At 55.9% G+C, this 21315-nt stretch overlaps 1 protein-coding gene across 1 annotated transcript; it reads right to left on the reverse strand.

Moving 5' to 3' along the window:
- Positions 1–1251: 1251 nt before the first annotated feature.
- AIRE (autoimmune regulator) lies at positions 1252–13207 on the reverse strand. Its single transcript, XM_061168046.1, has 17 exons — positions 13138–13207; positions 12940–13028; positions 11994–12120; positions 11370–11671; positions 10699–10873; positions 10327–10482; positions 9851–9925; positions 9174–9287; positions 8241–8383; positions 7994–8074; positions 6999–7114; positions 5793–5895; positions 5089–5268; positions 4225–4346; positions 3939–4074; positions 2357–2425; positions 1252–1332 (listed from the first exon to the last, which is right to left on the reverse strand). The coding sequence occupies exons 1-17, from the start codon at positions 13205–13207 to the stop codon at positions 1252–1254; spliced, it is 2139 nt and encodes a 712-aa protein (XP_061024029.1).
- Between the last annotated feature and the right edge of the window lie 8108 nt (positions 13208–21315).

Genomic DNA, 21315 nt, shown 5'->3' on the forward strand with positions numbered 1-21315 from the left:
CTGTCCCAGGTCAGCTCCTCCCAACCCCACCCCCACAGAGGCTGCCTAATGTGTGCCCAGCACAAAGGGGCTCCGGAGGGGCTCAGTGAGCCACTAGACCCCCCAAAGTCCAAGGGTTGTGAGTCCCGTGCTGGGACCCCCATTCCTGTACTGCTCCCTGCCTGCTCGACCCCAGGTGGGGACACAACCCACGAGTCCCCGGTCCACACACATCCACTGCTGCCCCCTACTCACAGGGCACAGCAGGCCTGCGACCACCCCCTTCCTCCCCAGGGCTCTGACCCCCATCAGGGCTTCTACCGAGGGGTCCCGGCAGGGGAGGGGTATGACAGCCCTGCCATCTCCTTGCGGCAGCAGTGACCCAGCAGCTGTGCCAGGGCCTGGGGACATGGCTGAGAACTAGACAGCGTCCCGGGTCCCCAGGGGCTGCTCTAGGGGAGACAGAGACCACCAGGAAAGATCTCCATTCTGACGGGCTCCCTTCCGGTGGCAGGTGCGGTGAGCAGGAGAAGCCCGGCGCTGTCCCCCACAGCCCACAGCACCCCCACCCCTGACCTGGTGTCTGTCCCAGACACCCCAGCTCCCGGCCCCTCCCCCCACACACGCTGGCCACCTGGCCCTGTCTTGTCTAAGGTCACCCTCCTCTTGTGAATGACCTGCCACCAGAATGTCCCCTAGGGCTCAGCCTATAGAAGAGTCACAGGAAGGGTTTCCCGAATAAATGACCCTCTGAATGGAAGAATAAGGAGGTGGCTTTGGAGCTGAGACCTCCCATGGGTGAAAAAAGAGGCAAAGTACCAAGGGGAACCCCGAGCAGAGGGAGCAGCCCCTGCAAAGGCCCTGAGGTGGGGCTGGGCTGGGCCCTGTGAGGGGCAGAGGTGGTAGGAACAGCTGGCGGGGGGCAGGCAAAAGTGGGCAGAGCCAGACCGGTGGGGCAGGGGCTGTGCCGGGGGCTCCTGCAGAGGGGGAGAAGAGGGACTCCTGCTCCCAGCAGCATTCTGGCACCCTCTTTCCAATACAGCCAGCTCAGCCTACACGACGGGCACCAGAAACAGACCCTCCAAAACAAACTCATGATGAGCACGCAGAAGTGATTTTAATTTTAGACAGGGTGCTGATCAGCTGAGTGTTGACGGCACAAGGAACATCTCAGATCCTGGCCCTAACCTCCCCTTACCTCCCTCCCACGGGTGCCTCCCCTCCCCCTCCCATGCTGTCTGCAGCCCAGTCTGGGTCAGCCCGGCATCCAGATCAGGAGGGGAAGGTGGGCGCCTCGGCCAGCGGGCGGGACATGCTCTGGATGGCCCACTGCAGGATGCCGTCAAAGGAGTGCTGCGGCCAGAGCAGAGAGCAGGCTCAGGGCCTGGCGGGAGCCTCAGGGGGCAGGTGTGCCTGCCTGGCCCACAACCGGTCCTCCCTGGCCTCCAGGGCCACATGAGTCATCAACATCCGACCTAGCCGTCCTGCTCATAGGTGGGGAAGCTGAGGCCTGAGGCCCCACCGTACATGCCCTCCAAGCATCCCTGAAGCCTGGGCGTGGCCACCATGGCCGTTCAGCTCCTCATGGCTTCTTCCTGGGTGACTGGCAGAGCCAGCTCCTTCACTCCCTCTGCCCAGCTCTTTGCAGGGCCTGCCTGGCACTCCAGCAGGACTGGGGGAGCCACGGGAACGCCCAATATTCCAACAACAAGGTGACCTGCTCCACAAGGGGCTTGAGCATCTGCCCCCCACCATGTCTTCTTATATCGGCACCTCGGGTCACCCCGGCCTCCTGGGGCCCCTGGGGTCTCTAAGGACACCTGTAGTATCTGGGACCTGCCTGTGCCCAGCCCATCACATAAGGCAGGACCTCCATGGTCAGCTGGGATCCCCAAGGTGCCACACCAGGGTCCTGAGGAGGACATACACTGGCCACCTGGGGCCTGGGGGTGGCTGGAGAAATTTGACCTTTTCTAAAAGCCACCTTTTCTTCCCAATTATTCTAGCTGCTCATCATGAGGTGGAGAAGCCTGCATTGAGAGCAGTGAGTGAGGGATCTGCAGGGTCCAGAGTGCCCAGCACCCCCCCCCACCCCCGCACCTGGGGAAAGTCTCTGCCTCCACGTCAGGCTTCTGCGGCCCTGGTGCCAGATTCTGCGCTGCCAGCCCTTCAGGGTCCCAGGCCTGGGACCTCCAGGGAGGCTGGGAAGGGAGGCAGCTCGGGGCCCCCTCTGGCTTGTTTGTGCATGGACGGACCAGTGCCATCTGGCAATAGGAGCCCATGGAATGCCATGGGCCCAGAGTAGGGGTGCTGACTGCTTCAGAGGCTGTGGAGGAAGGGGAGGAGGGGAGGAGGAGGGGGCCGGGTGACACATTACCTCACTCAGGAGGGACTCCAGGTCATCCCTGTGCAGAACCGGCTCATGACCAGCAGAATCGTCCCCCGCCTGGACCCCAGAAAGATAGGAGGTCAACCCAACTTCCATACCTCTGCTGGGGTCATCACTGCAGAAGCAGGACTCCCTACAGAGGGGCAGGGCTGGGGGCAGTGGCCATGCCAGGGCCGCGGGTGCTATGTACTTCTCCAGGTGGGACCCTGGGAACTGAATTCTAACATCCAGCTCCTGGGGGCAGGGCAGAGACAGAGCGGGCATGAGTGAGGTGGGGGCTGCCCACCCAGGGCCCTGCCACCCCTCTGAAGTGGCTGCCCAAGGCCCGGGGGCCTGCCTGCCTCTGCAGCTCTGGGGGAAGGAGCAGCTGGAAGGACTCCTGTCACCAATGAGAATCCAGACCCAGAGAGGAAGGGTCTGATCCCAAGCCAGCCCTTCAGTGACCCAACAGTCATGCCAACATTCCCTGCCCTGCCGCTGGGAAAGGGGCCAGAGCAGGAGATGAGGCACACTCCCCCATCACAGGTTAGGAGGGGGACAGGCCATACTAAGTGGAACCCTAAGACAATGCCCGGTTTGCAGCTACAAACAGCCGCTTGTTCCGGCCCCTGGAGGTGCCACCAGCCTGGTGTGGCTCAGCGCGGACAGCAGATGGCTGGGGGTGAGGTGAGGCTTCCAGAAGGAACGGGGCACCAGTGGGTGGGGGCCCTCTGTGCCCAGTGTCCCGGAGCCCCGTCACCCACCGGGTGTAGGGAGGGAAGAGACGGAGGCGAGGCTGGGAGGTGGGATGGACCATGGACAGGGGTAGGACATTACCACCCTGGGCCCCCCAAGGATTCTTTGGGGGGCAGGGATGGAGTCAGGAGATCCCTGCTGGGGGCTGGAGGCTTCTGAACAGGAGAAACTTGTGGTGGTGGTGGGGTCCCCAGGTTCTGAGGGAGCCCTGGGAAGTAAGGTTCAATGAGGTTAGAGTTACTCCTCCCAAGGTCCCGGGGTCCCAGGCTGCTGGAGGACTGTGGGGATGACACAGGGGCGGGGGGAGTCACACTGCTCACCTGTGTGTGCCTGCTTGCTCATTCCTGGTGGGGAGCCTCCTTGCGGCTCTCCCCACCCCACGCCCACCCCAGGATGGCCCTCCTGGCACAGGGCACTCTGGGGGTCCGGGATGGGCTCAGGGAAGCTGGGGGTAGGGTGCTGGGGGTTAGGGGAGCCCTGAGCCTGGGTTAATTGTGAGCCAGGCCTGCAAGCAACCGGAGACGTCACAGCCACTGTTGCTTAGGAGGGTTTCCTTTTTTTAAAAAAAAAATTTATTTATTTGGCTGTGCATCTGGTCCTCTGACCAGGGATGGAACTCTGGCCCGGAGCACAGCGTCTTAGCTAATGGATCACCAGGGAAGTCCCAGGAGGGTTTCCTTTTTAGGTAGATTTAAGTTAAACAGGAGTCGATTTAAACACAAATATCATACATACACAACCGTCAGGCGGTTTGGTGCTCACTGCGAAGCTGGCCCCCGGGCCTCCCCTGGCGATGTGCCCACCACCCCCAGCCCCGCGGCGCCGCTCCCCTCACCTGCGCCCCGGGGCCGACGGCGCCGGTGGTGAGCTTGGGGGTCGTGGTAGCCGGGCGGGCCGGGCTCGCAGCGGGCGCCCCCTCCCCAGGGGCGGGGGCAGGGTCTCCGGAGCAGGCTCTGCAGCGCAGGGCGGCCCTGGCGAGCGGAGAAGAGGCTTCGGGCTGCTGGTTGGGGCCAGGCTGGGAGCGCCCTCTGGGGACCCGGGTCTCGAAGAGTCTTGATGGGGGGCGCCGGCCCCCCCCTCCACCTCCCCCACTCCCTCCCCTTCCCGGGCCCCGCACTCACCCAGGCCGAGCGGCGCCGCCGGGAAAGTGGCAGCGCCAGTGGAAGGCGGCAGCGCAGTGTGCGCACCGCAGCGCGTCCGTGCCGTCCCCGCACACCCCGCAGCGTGCGCCGGGCACCGGGCCCTGTGGACCGACAGACCACGGCGGGGTGACCGAGCACCCGGGCGAGGCCGGGATTGTGGGGTGGGGGGTAGTGGCGGTGGCCTGAGCATCTGGCGTTCGGGACCGCCGGGATCCCGCCAGAGCTGAATGGCTGGGAGGGGCGCACGGGGTGGGGGAGCGGGTCCGAAGTTTCGGGATCCAGACCAGGAGAGGTCAAGGGCACCCCAGCACCTTTGGGCTGCAGCTTGGAGAAACCAAATGCCCCATCTCCATCCTCCTTGGTGGGCCCAGGCCCCCTCCAGGGCTGGTCAAGAGGTCCCCGGATGCCGGGCTCCAGAGGATGGAGGAGGGACTGGGAGACCGGGGACTACCAGGTCCCAGGTAGACGGCAAACTACCAGCTTTATTATACTGCCCTGGTTGGGTGGGTGCGGGGGTGGACAGGCAGCGGGGAATGGCGCTTGGTTTCAAGCGAGGAGAGAATGGTCACCCCAGCTGGAATCCCTCCAGAAGCCTCCTTCCCCCCACCCTCTCCCGAGAGCCCCCACCTTGTTCTGTGCAATCTCACAGCCCCCACAACCTCTGAGCCTCCCTTGAGCCTCCTCCCACCTGCCGTCCCCATGCCCGGCCTGGCAGCTCCCAACAGCTCCATACCCACCCCCCAACTCCTACCTCCTTACCCCCGCTTGCCCATCACTGTCCTATTTCAGGTTCACCTGGCTGCCCCAGAGGCCCTGGGCTCCCTGACCCCAGCACCCCCTCACCTGCTGGCCCTCAGGGCCCACACACAGTAGGGGGCGCAGGGCAGAGGGGTCCAGCACCGGCAGGGGGGCTGCAGAGGGCGGGGCCAGCAGGTGCTTGTAGGTGACCGCAGCGTCCGTCCCAGGGGGCGGCTCCCTGGGCACTGCCCTCGCCTCTTCCCCTGACCTCAGCCCTGGGAAGGCCTGGAAGCAGAGGGTCAGCTCTCAGAGGGGCTGCAGGGGGCTTGCCTAGAACCACCCCAGGGTTCATGAGCGTGGGGAGCCTGGGGCCCACACTGGGTGGGAAAAGTCAAGGCACGGTTCCTGGGTCTGCAGCCCCTGAACCTCTCCCCACCTGAAGGCGGTGCCCTGTGGCCCTGGGAGGCTGTCAGAGTAAACACTCTGGGGCGCGTGTCATGTCCTTCCTGCCTTTGTGGCAACAGAACGCTTACAACATTTTGGAGAATGTTATCTGTGGTTGAAGTGTGTCCCCTGTGTCAGCTGACAGCTGAGGGCCCAGAATCAGCATACTGAGAAAGCGGTCCTCATAAGGGCCACTTCCCAATGGGCTGCACCCCCAGGGCCCCACAGGAAGGAGAAAGTCAGACCAATGGGGCCAGGCCAGCGGAGGGGTGCATGGCTTTATGGCTGGGGCAGGTCCAATCCACAAGAGTGGCCGGGAGGCAGGGAGCAAGTAGACAGCGGGGCGGGGAAAGGTCTGGGCATACCGGGGACTCTGCAGGCAGCTCCTGGGGCCGGGGCTGCTCTGCCCGGGGCAGGTCCCGCTGGGCTGTTGTTCCCTGGACGCAGTTGGAGCACCTCCAGGTCCCACTGGTCACCAGCCGGGGACATGCGGGGCAGGACAGAGGGGACAGTAGACTCCCATACTGGCAGCGCAGGGGAGGCCTGACAGCTCCTCCAGGTCACCCACCCTCATGGTCCCCAGAGGGGGAACCCGGGCCCAGCAGGAAAGTGGGTGGGAGACCAGGGGAAGGGCCTGCCCACTCATCATTGGGAGAGCCTGGAGGTCCAGGATAGCTAGCCCTGGTGGGATGGCCTTCACCAGCATGGCACATTCCCTGAGTGCTTTTCAGATGAGCCCCGAGAATTCCTGACACCTGGGAACCAGCAGTGGCCTGAGCCTGTGTTTGGCTTCCATGGACCCTGCCTTGCAGGTGGGGCCTCCGAGGCAGGCCTAGTTACACCCTTGGGACCCTCCCCCAATTCCCTGGGGGGACGGTGCCCAGCAGAAAGGGAGCCAGTCAGGGGCAGGAAGGAAGAGAATGGAAGAGAACAGAAGGGCAGTATTGAGCGGAAGCGAGGGATGACCCCGGCCAGAGATGTGACCTGCTCAAGGTTGTGCAGTGAGTGGAGCAGGGCCGGGTGGAGAATGCCGATGCCGTGCTCCTCCCCACAGACCCTGTGCTCCTCCCCACAGACCCTGTGCTCCTCCCCACAGACCGGGCTGCCCTGACCTGTGCGAGCTGGTGGTAGAGGGCAGTGCTCTCCCCGTGGGCCAGGACAGGGGTCCTTGCGCCAGGCGGAGGATGGGGAGTCCCCTGGCCCTTGGGGAGCAGCTCTGTGGCCTCCATGCTTCCCAACCTGACTTGGAGTCAGACTCTGCTTAGGGCTGGGGGTTAGCTGCTCAGGGGAGTTTGGGCCAGGGCGGGGGAGATGAGATGGGATAGAATGGCTACTCCTTGCCTTGGGTCTCAGGGCCCCATAGGCCAGGCTGGAGGGAAAGCATGGCCACGTGGGGAGGTGGGGTGGGAAGATCCCAGGCCCCAGACCCACCACTCAGAGACCTGAACCAGGGCCCCTCCCAAGCTGGCCTCACTGTCCACCGGTGGAGCGATGGGACTTCTGGATGAGGGTGGGAGGGGCAGTTGGGGGGAAGTGGGGGCGGCTGGGGGGAATCGGGGGCAGAGGCACACCTGGGGATCTCGCTGAGTGGCGGGGTCAGGCAGGCCAGGTGGAAGGCACGGGGGCAGCCATCACAGCAGAGCAGCTCCCCGCCGTCCCGGCAGGCCGCACACTCGTCCTCATTCTTCTGACAAGAGACACGTGTGTCTGGAAGACCCAGGATGGGGCGGCCCTGCCAGAGACCCCCACCCCCACAATAGCCGCCCAGGGGCACCCAAGTTCCCTGGCCCACTCCCAGCTGAAATCCTGCCTTGACTGCCTGCTCCCTGGGGCTCCCCACGACCCCACCATCTTTGAGACTCTAGCACCACCCCCTCTTGGGAAGAAAGAACAGTCTTTAAGAAAGTCTGGCTTCCCACGGGTGCCTGCGCTCCAGGGCCCTGAGGCTGCAGGCCCATCCCCAAGCAGGCCCTTCCTCACAGGGCAGTGGAGGGCAGGCCCGGCAGTGTTCCCCTTGGCCCTGGGCACCCGCTGTCCCCTCTGCCTGAGGCTTCCTGGCACCCTTGGCTGGATGCACCCACCGTGCCTCCTTGGATGTCATCTCCTTCGGAAGTCCCCCTCCCCTGCCCTGGGACGACAGGGCTGGACCGATGTGCACAGCGATGAGCACGCTGACCGTAGTAACACCCCACCCCCGGATCCCGCCAGCCTTGGAGCTCCTGGGAGCAGGCATGGCATCTGGTGGAGGTGCCGGGTTCTAGAGCTGGTTCCACCTTGTTCAGAACCAGTGGGAGGAGCCCAAGAGATTCTGTGACTTCCAGCAGGGGCCACCGTCCCACCTAAGGGCCCAACTATGAGCGTGGGACAGTGGGCACCTGGGCCCAGGAGGACTCACTTGCTCTGACTTATGTGACTTTTTACAGTTGTGTATTATCAGGAAAAAAAAAAGACTATTAAAATAAAGAACTCCACACTGTGAGCAGAAGCTGGGCCTTTATCCCCCAGTCCCTGGACGAAGGACAGAAACCACCCCCCTCCTCGGATCCTGGAATGCTCCGGGCGCTACCTGGTGCAGCTGGGGCTCACTGGGGAGGGCAGGAGGGGCTGGGGCTCTGTCCCGCAGGCCAGCCCTCGGGTCACCTCCACCCTGCGGGGAGATGTGGGCAGGTCAGCAACAGGACAGAGGAGGCAGTCTGGGCAGGAGGGGCCGACCCCAGCCCCAGCAGAGCTCCTGACCCGAGGTGACGCCACTGTCCTTCGAGTGCGAGGACTGAAGGCCAGGCTTCCCCAGGGGTGGTCCCCGCAGTGCTTACAGGGGCAGGGGCCTGGGTCCCCTTGGCTCGAACCAGGGTCTTCAGGCTGCTGCTGCGGGTCTTGTTCTTTCCCCCAGTGGGGTCTTCAAACTTGCTGGGCGTGTAAAACTCCCCCCCAACCTGGATGCACTTCTTGGAGCCACCTGAGGGGAGATGGGGGGGCCTGGTAGGGAGGCTCTACAGCATGCTGTTCCTCCTTCAACCTCACCCCTAGTCAACTCTGGGTCCAGGGTCCTGGGCACAGGTAGGGTTCTCCGCTGGGGGAAGGAAGCGTGTCTCCCAAATTCACATCCACTTGGAACCTCAGAAGCAACCTTATTTGGAAGTCGGATCTTTGTAGATGTTAAGATGGGCTCACACTGAACCCTACGTCCAAGGACAGGGTCCTTCTGAGAAGAGAAGGCAGAGACACAGGGAGGAGGCAGAGGCTGGAGTGATGATACTACAAGCCAGGGCACAGGGTTGGGGTGGCCACTCCAGGAGCTGCAGGAGCTAGGAAGATTCTGCCATAGAGCCTTGTGAGGGGGCAAGTGTGGTCCTGCCCGCACGGTGGTTTTGGAGCTGCTTGAAGCCACCCTGTTTGTGGCGATTTGTCACAACAGCCCTAGGAATCTGCTGCAGGGACCATCTGTGGAGCCTGGTGAGACTAGAACCTGCATCAGTTCCCAGGGTCCTCACGTGCCCTGTAGGTGCCCAGCACAGGGAGTAGACGAAGGAGGTGATGCAGTGGTGTGTCGGGCAGGGCAGGGGTTGTGCTCGTCCCCCTTAGAGTCCAAGAGTCCCCCCTGCCCAGACCATTTCCTCCAGAGATGGCAGACCCACTGGGGGAGCAGGGCAAGCCAGCTGCCTCGCCCATGTCCTGGCTGCTCCAGAGCCTCCAGGGAGCTGCGTGGGGATGTGGATGTGCTGGCAGCCTCACCCAGCACCATCTACCTGACTCAAACACCTGCTGGATAAGGATCCCCTCCACGGCCCCGCGGGCTCCTGGGACGTCCCCAGAGGACACAGCCATGGCTCTCTGGACCGAAGTGGACATGGTCTGAATTCCTAGGAAAGCAAGCATCAAAGTGGGGAAGAGGTGGTCATCAGTTGGGTGATGACCCCTGAGCACAGGCAGTGGGGAGCCAGAGGGGTCTGGGCAACAGAATCCTTCCTTCTTTCCACCCAGGGCAGGCCAGACTCAGACAGACAGACAGACAGTCTGCATATCAATGCAGAGATGGCTGTGATGTGTGTGTGTGTGTGTGTGTGTGTGTGTGTGTGTGTGTGTGTGTGTACATGTGTGTGGTATGGCCTGGTGTATGGTGTGAGCTGGCTGAAGACAGTGGGCAGGAATGACCAGGGACCCTGGGACATGACCCCGGACAGTGCTGGGAAGGGGCAGGGTCCTCAGGGACTGCCCACAGGTTGGCACCAGCTGACCACAGGAGGTCTCTAGGGTCCTAGGTTGTGTCCAGCCGAGGGACAAGGAGGATTCTCTGGAGGGAGCAGAGTCCAAGCTGGCCCCGACGGTCAGGACATTCAGATGGGAACAGGTGGGGTGACCCCAGGCCAGCATGGTCCCAGCTCCCAGGATGGCCCCTGACCCCAGGACCTTGGACCTGGCTCACCGTTGCCCAGCGGGAGGCGCTGTGGTTCTGCGTTGCTGTCAGGCTTCTTGGCGGGCTTGGCCTTGGTTTGGGAGCCTGTGTTGGCGGGGTGAGGGGAGAACAGACAGCCTGGCCCTCTTTCCTCTGCTCAGCCAAGGCTGGGGGGGGGGCCAAGGCTGGGGGGCAGGTGGGAGAGCTCCAGCAGGGGACTCCCAGACTCTGGTGGACCCGCTTGCTTTACCCAGCTCTGGTGTTCACATCAGGAGAAAGGAAGTACACCCGTCTGCCTACTCGGGGGGTTCAGGGGGCAGCACGGCCTGCTGGGCTCACCCAGGGTGTCCATGTCCCTGGAGGGACCTCTGCCAGGCTGGTCAGGTAGGAGGGACAGATGCCCCCGGAGCTGGTTGGGACGGGGTGGTCAGGGAGGAGTGTGGTCGCAGGTGGGTGTGGAGCTACCCCGGGGATCTGTGACCCCACCAGCTCCACAAATGGGGCACCTGGACTGGAGGTGCCCCTTGGGGACGGGGCTGCTGGTGGGGCAGTCCGTGGCTCCTCGAGTGCCTTCCTCTTGGTGGGGGGCCTGGGCAGCAGCACAGTGGCCTTGGGACCGGCCGGGGGCCTCCTCCCCTTCCGGGGCTGGCTGAGGTCCACGTCTGCGGGGCATGTGCAGGACCCTTCGTTCAGGGAAGTGAGGCCTGCCCCTTGGTCTCTTAGAACCCAAGACAGTCTAGGCAACCTCAGGGGCTCCCTAAACACCCCCATCCCTCCCCTCTTACAGTGCAGTTGGGGCCCAGAAACCGACTCCAGCTGCCCCAGCCCCTCTGAGGGAGGCCGAGCCGGCCAGGACCCCAGCCCCCGGTGCCCCCCACCTTTGGGGAAGGTGTCCAGGATGGACTGCAGCCGGGCGTATCTCTCCAGGTTGTAGTCCTTGAAGAGAACCCTCCAGAAGTCCAGGATGGCGCCCGCGTCCTGGGTCAGGAGCCAGGAGAGGAGCGCGTGGAAGGCCTGTGGACAGCCCTCCTTCTCCTTCAGGCGCAGCGTCTCCTGCAACAAAGGTGGGAGTGGGGGCCCTGCCCTGCGGTGTCCAGGCCCCCCTTCCTGCCACCTCCCCCGCGGGTCGGAGGGCGGATGCTGACCCCGAGGAGGCAGCTGTGTCCAAACCCTAGGCTTGGGGCCGGTGTGGGGATGGCGTGGGGGTGCTGGGGTGACGTGGGGGGCCACCTGGGTTTCATCTTATGGGACTGTGCTCAGTTTAAAGGCGGCTGGGGGAGGGCAGGGAGGGCGCTGGGGGCTCGGTGACTTGTCCTGGAGACCACGCTCTCCGCTGGTGGGTGGGGCGTGGTCAGGCTGCGGAGTTAGGAGCTGGGACCCTAGGGCTTCGCGGCTTCGGGGAGGGGAGGAGCGTTGAGGGCGGAGAATGGGGAGGGGCGGGGCGGGGCGGGGGAGGTCCCTCTGGAACGCGTCTTCCGAGACCCTGCCCGCTCCGGGGACGGCGTGTGGGCAAGGCTCCCGCGCGTAGCGACTCTGGGTCGCGGCCCACCTGGAACTTGTCCTCAGGGACCACGTCGTGGTCGGCCAGGGCGTGCAGCAGCGGGAAGGCGCTGTCCACGGCCACCGCGATCTCCGTGCGGTGCAGCCTCAGCAGGCGGCGCAGCGCCGCGTCCCCACCGGCCCGGGCCTCGCCCGCCATCGCGGGGTCCGCGGACGCGGCGCTGGGGACCCCGTCTCTCCGCCTGGGGTCTCGGGGCCTCAGGGCGCCGCTGGCCTTGTGGGGTGTCCGGGCCGTGTCCGCCTCCTGGTCCTCGCGCTCCGCCTGCGCTGGGGACACCTGGGCGGGCTCACCTGGTCGGGGAGAGGGAGCCCTGAGCGCTCCCTCCGGCCTCCTTGGGGCCGGAGTCTGTTATACCTGCGTCTCCTGGGATAGAGCAAAGGACGCTCCGCCAATCAGGGCCCAGGCAGCCTCCTCAGGGGCCGGAAACTTCCCCGTGACTGAGTTCCCCAAGGTCCCAGCCACCTGCCAGCGCCCTTGAACACCTCTGGCAGACTGTTGACTTTTCTTTCCTTTGTAAAGAAGCATCTAGACTCAATTCCCAAAATGTGGTTCCGGCCAGCATCCCACGGGGCACTGTTCAAATGGGGGAAAGCAGTGCTGAGTGTCCTTCACCCAGCTGCTCCAGCAGCGACCAGGGGCCAGCGCAGGAAGCTTCCAGGGAGCTGAACAGGGGCAGAGTCCCGGATGGGCGTGGGCACTGCTGCCTCCGCAGCTGCTGCTCAGAATCCCTAGTCTGGGGCTGTAGGAAGGGTCCAGTGAGGGGTGCCGTCTGATAAGGGGTGCCCTGGGCTATGACTTAGTGTGTTAGTGGGTTCAGTGCTGGGCATCACCTGGAGGCTGGGTGATGCGGCGCAAGTGTCTCTCCTCTCATCTTTGAAATGGACACTTTCCACTGGGAGTCCTCAGGGTCAATCCATCCTCTACCTCCCCTGGGTGTGTTGGGAAGTAAAGCTTCTAGGAAGGTGACTGACCCCATGGACAGACATGTCTGAATATTAGCCATGGGAGCCCCTGTCTGGCTGGCTCACAGTCCAGGGAGGGGCACCCCAGGGGTCTTCCTAGGATGGGGGACAGAAGCTTCTGGGGGAAGTGGTGAAGGCTCCCTGGAGGATTGCAGCAGGGGTCCCTGGTTCATGAGCTGGGAACAGCATACCAGCAACGGGTGGGCAGGGGCAGAGGACCAGGGTGTCCACGGACCCTGAGCACATGGTGGCCCAGGGAGCATGGTCTGGGAGGCGGGCAGGGGTCTGAGACATGGTGGGAAGGCCCATCCATGTGGTCAGGGTGCAGAGTCCAGGAGGCTTCTGGAAGAAGGCATCCGGCCAAGTTGTGTTAGGGAGAAGAGCTGGACACCTGGGGACAGGTGAGTGGGGGGAAGCCTGGGGTCAGGGCCAGCACTGGGCTGGGACCCACCACATGGGGCAGTGAGGAGACTCATGACCTGTTGGCTGGTGGTGTCCCCAAGACCTCTCACGTGTGTCAGCCTTCATGTGTTACACTGAGGTGAGGGTTCAGGGTGGGGGGATTGTGGGGCCCCCTCCTGATGCAGGAGCCCTGCCTTGGTGTTCCCACCTCCAGGTCCTGGGCCCTCGGGCTGCTCCAAGCCTGGGGAGGGGGTGTCAGAGGTGAGCTCCAACAGCCTGGGATCTGGCACAGGAGGCCATGGTGAGGGCGGAGGCTGCTGTCATCTCAGGGGCCAGGACTTAAGGGTGGCTCTCTTGGGCCAGCTCTCCTGTAGAATGTTCTGGGAACTGACCTGGGAGCAGGGCCCTGGTGCTGCCCACCTCTGGGGCACTGAGCCCAGTGGCTGCTGTAGGTGTGGACATGGAGGTGTGGGGCTTGGGTTGCCTGTCCTAAGTTGCCCCCAGATTCACACACAGAGGCACCGGGATGCCATGGAGCCATGTTTGTGGCCTTGGGGTGATCGGCCCAGAGGGCCTCCCCCTTTCAGCGTCGTGGTCCTCCAGCGTCACTTTGCACCTGGTGGATTTTCTCCTTGGGGGGCTAAGTGGTCACTGGGGGATGCCTTAGCCACAAGCCAACTGTTCACGGGAAATTTACAAACTGCCAAGAAGACCAAAGTCTTCACTTCACTTTTTAAAGTCCCAACACCCTTGCAGGTGGCTCTGCGTTGTCAGGCTGGACTGGTTGCTTTGGGCATCGCCTGGCCGCTGGCTTGGAGGTTAGCACACAGGCTCCTGTAGAGTTTTGGACTTTCCACTGCACCGGGAGTTTCCACAGCAGCCCCTTACCTGCCAGCAACCCAGAGCGACCTGGGGTGTTTGGAGGCAGCCTGTGCAACCAGAGAAGGGCCCAGTGAGGGCCTGTCCTGCCTTCAGCCAGGTCACTGCCCTGGAGGCCTGAGCCTCAGCTCCTCCTCCAGGCAGTGGCCCACATCTGGATGATGCTACATAACAGACACCCCAGCCCCACTGTGCACCGGCCCTGATCTGAGTACCTGGCACCTGCCCTCACCTAATCTCAGAACTGCTCCATTTAATCAGCATTGTTATCAGCCCTATTCCATAGACTGGGAGACTGAGGCACAGAGAAGTTAACCAGCTGTGTGCCCAGTGGTGTTCAACTCTGTGACCCCATGGACGGTAGCCCACCAGGCTCTTCTGTCCATGGAATTCTCCAGGTGAGAAAATTGGAGTGGGCTGCCATGCCCTCCTCCAGGGGATCCTCCCGACCCAGGGATTGATCCCAGGGAATTTGACCAAAGTCATAAAACTAGTAGATGAACTTGGGTGGATGGTGTCCAGCACTCAGGACTCAGCACTCAGGACACTTGTTGGGTGCCCAGGTCATGCCAGACCCTCCCAGGGCCCAAGGAGGAAGAAGTGTTCCCTGTGTGACATGCCCAGAAGTCGGGGAGAAGGAGGTCCCATTGGTGGGATGGGGATGGAAGGGGCCCCTGCCCTTTGGCTGCTTGGCCTTGGCCCCTCAAGCAAGCCTGGACACTGCAATCTTCTCCTCTTGCCCCAGACAGAAGCTTCAGTCTGTGTGTGTTTTAGTCGCTTAGTCATATCTGACTCTTTGAGACCCCCATGGACTGTAGCCTACCAGGCTCCTTGGTCCATGAGATTTTCCAGGCAAGAATACTAGAGTTGGTTGCCATTTCCTTCTCCAGGGGATCTTCCCAACCCAGGGATCGAACCTGGGTCTCCTGCATTGCAGGCAGAGTCTTTACCATCTGAGCCACCAGGGAAGTCTGTGTGGCTCCCCCAAAAGGGATGGGGTCCCAGAGGTCAGGAATCCTGAACTGGGATGATCTCAGGGGCCTCGGAACGCCAGCCCAGGCTCAGCTGGATCAGTGCAGGAGGGGCCCTGGGCCTGCTCCCTGAGGACTTCCTGGGTGGTGGGTCTCCTGCTGACTCTCTACCAGGACTTTAGCACCTTCTTGTCCTCCAGCTAGCTGTGTGATCTTCTCTGGGCCTGTCTTCCTGAGAAAAGCTGTTCAACATTGTTATTCATTCCAAAAATGCTTATTAAAGCCAAGTGAGATACCACTTCACCCCCACAAGGATGGCTAGTATCAAAGACAGAAAATATCAAATGTTAGAGCAGATGTGGAGAAATTGGAGCCCTCACACATTCATGGTGGGAGTGTAAAATGGTGCAGCCTCTCTGGAAGTACCTTTGGCCTCTCCTTAATGAGTCCAGGGCTTCCCCAGTGGCTCAGATGGTAAAGACTCTGCAGTGCATGAGACCTGGATTTGCTTCCTGGATTGGGAGATTCCCTAGAGAAGGAAATGGCTACCTACTTCAGTATTCTTGCCTGGAGAATTCCATGGACAGAGGAGCCTGGTGGGCTACAGTCCTTGGAGTTGCAAACAGTTGGACATGACTGAGTAACTAATGCTTTCACTTTCTAATGAGTTCAACATAGCACTACTGTGTGACCCAGAAATTCCACTCCTAGGTGTACACCCAAAAGAGTCAAAAACAGATACTCAAAAAAAGGTTTGTACACAAATGTTTATAACAGCACTATTCACAACAGCCAAAGTACAGAAACAACCCAGATGTCCATCTACAGAAGAATGGATAAAGTGGGGTTCATTCATAAAATAAAACATTACTCAGTTGCAACATGCGTGAACTTTGAGAATGCTACACTGAGTGAAATAAGCCAGATGTAGGAGGCCACCTAGTGTATGATTTCACGCATGTGAAATACCCAGAAGAGGCAAATTATCATAGAGACAGAAAGCAGATTTCCAGGGTGTGAGGTAGGGTAGGAAGCAAGACTAAAGCTTAATAATATGCAGTTTCTATTTTGGGTGATGAAAAAGTTCTGAAAATAGACAATGGTGATGATTAATACAACACTGTGATGTATTAATTGCTCCTGAATTTTAAACTCTCAAGTGGTTATATATATTTTAGCAAAATAAAAATTATTTAATTTTTAAAAAATCAATTGGACATATTTGTGTGGACCTATTTCTGGGTTCTGTATTCTGTTCCATTCATCTCTGTGTTTGTCCATCCATCCATACCCCAAATAGTTGACTACTGTAAGTCCTTTTGAAGGAGGCCAAACTACAGGGAGGGAACACAGCTCCACCCATTGATAGAAAATTAGATTAAAGATTTACTGAGCATGGCCCAGCCCATCAGAACAAGACCCAGATTCCCCCACAGCCAGTTCCTCCTATCAGGAAGCTTCCACAAGCCTCTTATGCTTATTAATCAGAGGGCATACAGAATGAAAACCACAGTCACAGAAAACTAATCAAACTAATCACTTGGATAACAGCCTTGTCTAACTCCATGAAACTATGAGCCATGCCATGTAGGGCCCCCAAAGATGGATGGGTCATGGTGGAGAGTTCTGACAAAATGTGGTCCACTGGAGAAGGGAATGGCAAACCACTTCAGCATTCTTGCTTGAGAATCCCCTGTACAGTATGAAAAGGGAAAAAGATATGACACTGAAAGATGAACTCCCCAGGTTGGTAGGTGCCCAATATGCTACTGGAGAAGAATGGAGAAATAACTTCAGAAAGAATGAAGAAGCAGACCCAAAGCAAAAGCAATGCCCAGTTGTGGATGTGACTGGTGATGGAAGTAAAGTCCAATGCTATAAAGAGCAATATTGCATAGGAACCTGGAATGTTAGGTCCATGAATCAAGGCAAATTGGAAGTGGTCAAGCAGGAGATAGCAAGAGTGAACATTGACATTTTAGGAATCAGTGAACTAAAATGCATCAGAACAGGTGAATTTAATTCAGATGACCATTACATCTACTACTGTGGGCAAGAATCCCTTGGAAGAAATGGAGTAGCCCTCATAGCCAACAAAAAATTCCAAAATGCATACTTTGGTGCAACCTCAAAAATGACAGAATAATCTCTGTTCATTTCCAAACCATTCAATATCACAGTAATCCAAATCTATGACCCAACCACTAATGCTGAAGAGGCTGAAGTTGAACGGTTCTGTGAAGACTTACAAGACCTTCTAGTTCAGTTCAGTTATTCAGTCATGTCCAACTCTTCTAGACCTTCTAGAACTAACACCAAAAAAAAGATGTTCTTTTCATCATATGGGACTGGAATGCAAATATAGAAAGTCAAGAGATACCTGGAGTAACAAGCAACTTTGGCTTTGGAGTACAAAATGAAGCAGGGCAAAGGCTAACAGAGTTTTGCCAAGAGAATGCACTGGTCATAGCAAACACTCTCTTCCAACAACAAAGCGACGACTCTACATATGGACATCACCAGATGGTCAATACCAAAATCAGACTGATTATATTCTTTGCAGCCGAAGATAGAAAAGCTATACACAGTCAGCAGAAACAAGACCAGGAGCTGACCTGTAGCTCCGATCATGAACTCCTTGTTGCCAAATTCAGACTTAAATTGAAGAAAGTAGGGAAAACCACTAGACCATTCAGGCATGACCTAAATCAAATCCCTAATGATTATACAGGGGAAGTGACAAGTAGATTCAAGGCATTAGATCTGATAGACAGAGTGCCTGAAGAACTATGGATGGAGGTTCATAACATTGTATGGGAGGCCATGATCAAAACCATCCCCAAGAAAAAGAAATGCAAAAAAAGCAAGATGATAGTCTGAGGAGGACTTACAAATAACTGAGAAAAGAAGAGAAGCAAAAGGCAAAAGGAAAGATATATCCACCTGAGTTCAGAGTTCCAAAGAATAGCAAGGAGAGATAAGAAAACCTTCCTCAGTGATCAGTGCAAAGAAATAGAGGAAAACAATAGAATGGGATAGATGAGAGATCTCTTCAAGAAAATTAGAGGTACCAAGGGAACATATCATGCAAAGATGGGCACAATAAAGGACAGAAATGGCATGGATCTAACAGAAGCAGAAGATATTAAGAAGAGGTGGCAAGAACACACAGAAGAACTGTACAAAAAAGATCTCCATGACCCAGATAACCACGATGGTGTGATCACTCACCTAGAGCCAGATATCCTGGGGTGGGCCTTAGGAAGCATCATTATGAACAAAGCTAGTGAAGGTGATGGAATTCCAGTTGAGCTATTTCAAATCCTAAAAGATGATGCTGTGAAAGTGTTGCACTCAATATGCCAGCAAATTTGGAAAACTCAGCAGTGGCCACAAGACTGGAAAAAGTCAGTTTTCATTCCAATCTCAAAGAAAGGCGATGCCGAAGAATGTTCAAACTACCACACAATTGCACTCATCTCACATGCTAGCAAGGTAAGGCTGAAAATTCTCCAAGCTAGGCTTCAATAGCATGTGAACTGAGAACTTCCAGATGTTCAAGCTGGATTTAGAAAAGGCAGAAGAACCAGAGATCAAATTGTCAACATCCATTGGATCATAGAAAAAGCAAAATTCCAGAAAAATATCTACTTCTGCTTCATTGACTATGCTAAAGCCTTTGACTGTGTGGATCACAAAAAACTGTGGAAAATTCTTCAAGAGATGGGAATACCAGACCACCTTGCCTGCCTCCTGAGAAATCTATATGCAGGTCAAGAAGTAGCAGTTAGAACTGGACATGGAACAACAGACGGGTTCCAAATTGGGAAAGGAGTACAACTGTATATTGTACTCTGTATATTGTACAAGCTGTATATTGTCACTCTGCTTATTTAACTTATATGCAGAGTATATCATGTGAAATGCCAGGCTGGATGCAGCACAAGCTAGAATCAAGATTGCCAGGAGATATGTCAGTAACCTCAGATATGCAGATGACACCACCCTAATGGCAGAAAGCAAAGAGTAACTAAACAGCCTCTTGATGAAAGTGAAAGAGGAGAGTGAAAAACCTGACTTAAAACTCAACATTCAAAAAACATGGCATTCAGTCTCATCACTTCATGGTAAATAGATGGGGAAACAATGGAAACAGTGACAGACTTCATTTCCTTGGGCTCCAAAATCACTGCAGATGGTGAATGCAGCCATGAAATTAGAAGATGCTTGTACCTTGGAAGAAAAGCTATGGCCAACCTAGACTGCATATTAAAAAGCAGAGACATTACTTTGCCAACAAAGGTCCATCTAGTCAAAGCTAAGCTTTTTCCAATAGTCATGTATGGATGTGAGAATTGGACTATAAAGAAAGCTGAGCACCATAGAACTGATGCTTTTGAACTGTGGTGTTGGAGAAGACTCTTGAGAGTCCCTTGGACTGCAAGGAGATCAAACCAGTCAATCCTAAAGGGAGTTAGTCCTGAATATTCATTGAAAGGACTGGTGCTTAAGCTGAAGCTCCAATGATGTGAAGAACTGACTCACTGGAAAAGACCCTGATGCTGGGAAATATTGAAGGCAGGAGGAGAAGGGGACAACAGAGGATGAGATAGTTGGATGGCATCACCGACTCAATGGACATGAGTTTGAGCAAGCTCTGGGAGTTGGTGATGGACAAAGAAGTCTGGTGTGCTGCAGTCCATGGGGGTCACAGAGTCGGACACGACTGAGTGACAGAGGTGAACTGACTGTAACTCTTAATATATGATAAATCTTGAAAGCCAGTAGGCCAACTCTTCCAATTGTATTCTTTTTCAAAATAGTTTTAGCTACTCTCTAGTTCCTTTGATTTTCCATGCAAGTTTTAGAATAATCTTCTCTCTATCTACAAAATTCTTGCTGGGATGTTGATAGAAATTACAATTTGGGGGAAACTGATATATTTATTGAGTCTTCCAATTCATGTATGCCTGTTTCTCCATTTATTCAGGACTTCATTAATTTCTTGCATGCGTGTCTTGTAGTTTTCAAAAACTTTCAAAAAGTTGTAGTTTCAAAAAGTTCTATACCTGTTTTGTTATATTTACACCTAAGATTTAATTTTTTTGAGCAAGTGTACATAGTTTTGTGCCTTTAATTTTAATTTTGGTGTCTCTATATTCATTGGAAGGACTGATGCTGAAGCTGAAACTCCAATAGTTTGGCCACCTCATGCAAAGAGTTGACTCATTGGAAAAGACGCTGATGCTGGGAGGGATTGGGGGCAGGAGGAGAAGGGGACGACAGAGGATGAGATGGCTGGATGGCATCACCGACTCAATGGACATGGGTTTGGGTAAACTCCGGGAGTTGGTGATGGACAGGGAGGCCTGGCGTGCTGTGATTCATGGGGTTGCAAAGAGTCAGACACGACTGAGCGACTGAACTGAACTGAACTGATATTCATTGTTAGTATTTAGAAATATCAGTGATTTTTTTTTTTCTTTTTTGAGTGTTCATGTTATATCCTGCAGGCTTGCTGGATTCATTTGTTCTAGGAGTGTTTTGTTTTGTTACAGAATCTTTGAGATTTTCTACAAAGATAACTGTGTCAGCTATAAATAGGAACCATTTGATGTCTTCCTTCTCAGTCTGTATGCTTTTTGTTCCCTTTTTTTGTCTTATTGCCCAGGCCAGAACTTCCAAAACTATGCTGAATAAAAATCAGGAAAGTAGACATCCTTGCCTCGTTCCCAACCCTAGAGGGAAAGCTGTAGGTTATTTGTGACATTCTTTATCATGTTCAGGAAGTCCCTTCCATTCCTATGTTTATGAGAGGTTTCTTTTCTTTTTTTTTTTTTTTTTAATCATGAATGGGTATTAAGTTTTGTTAAATGCCTTTTTGGGACTGATTGATATGACCAGATGATTTTTTGTCATTAGCCTGTTAATATGGCAAATTACATGGATTGATTTTTTTGAATTTTGAACCACCCTTGAATCCCTGGGATAGACTCCACTTGGCCATAGTATATCTTATTGAATCTAATTTTCCAAAATTTTGTTAAGGATTTCTGTATTTATATTCACAAAGTATTAATATATTGACCTATAGTTTTCTTTTTGTGACTGTTTGGTTTTGGCATTAGGATGATGTTAACTTCATACAGTGAATCAGGGAATATTCCATCCTTGTTTTTCTGGAAGAGATATGTAGAATTAGTGTTAATACTTTTTTAACTGTTTGATAGAAACCCCAATGAAACCATCTGGGTTTAGAGATTTAGGGGAAGGGATAAGTTAAGAACTTAATCTCCTTAATAGTTATAGGCTGTTCCAATGATTTTCTACAGGTAAGTTTTGGCAGGTTGTGCTTTTTTAGGAATTGGTTCATTTCATGTAAGTTGTCAAATTTATGAATGCACAGTTTTTCACAATCTCCCCTCATTTCCCTTTTGATGTGCTTAGAGTCTGTAGTGACACTTTCTATGTCAGTTTTAAGACTGGACATTTATGTCTTCTCTATCTCTTTTTTGGTCAGTTTTTCTGGAAGTTTGTTGGTTTAAAAAAAAGAAATCCCAAAGAACCAGTTCATCATTTCATTGGTTTTCCCTATTGTTTTTCCATTTTCAATTTTATTGATTTCTGCTCTTATCTTTACCATTCTATTCCTTCTGCTTGCTTTGGGTTCATTCTGCTCTCCTTCTTGCAGGTTCTTGAGGTGGGTGCTTAATTATATCC

Source organism: Dama dama, chromosome 19 (genome assembly GCF_033118175.1).
Source record: "Dama dama isolate Ldn47 chromosome 19, ASM3311817v1, whole genome shotgun sequence".
NCBI lineage: Eukaryota > Metazoa > Chordata > Mammalia > Artiodactyla > Cervidae > Dama > Dama dama.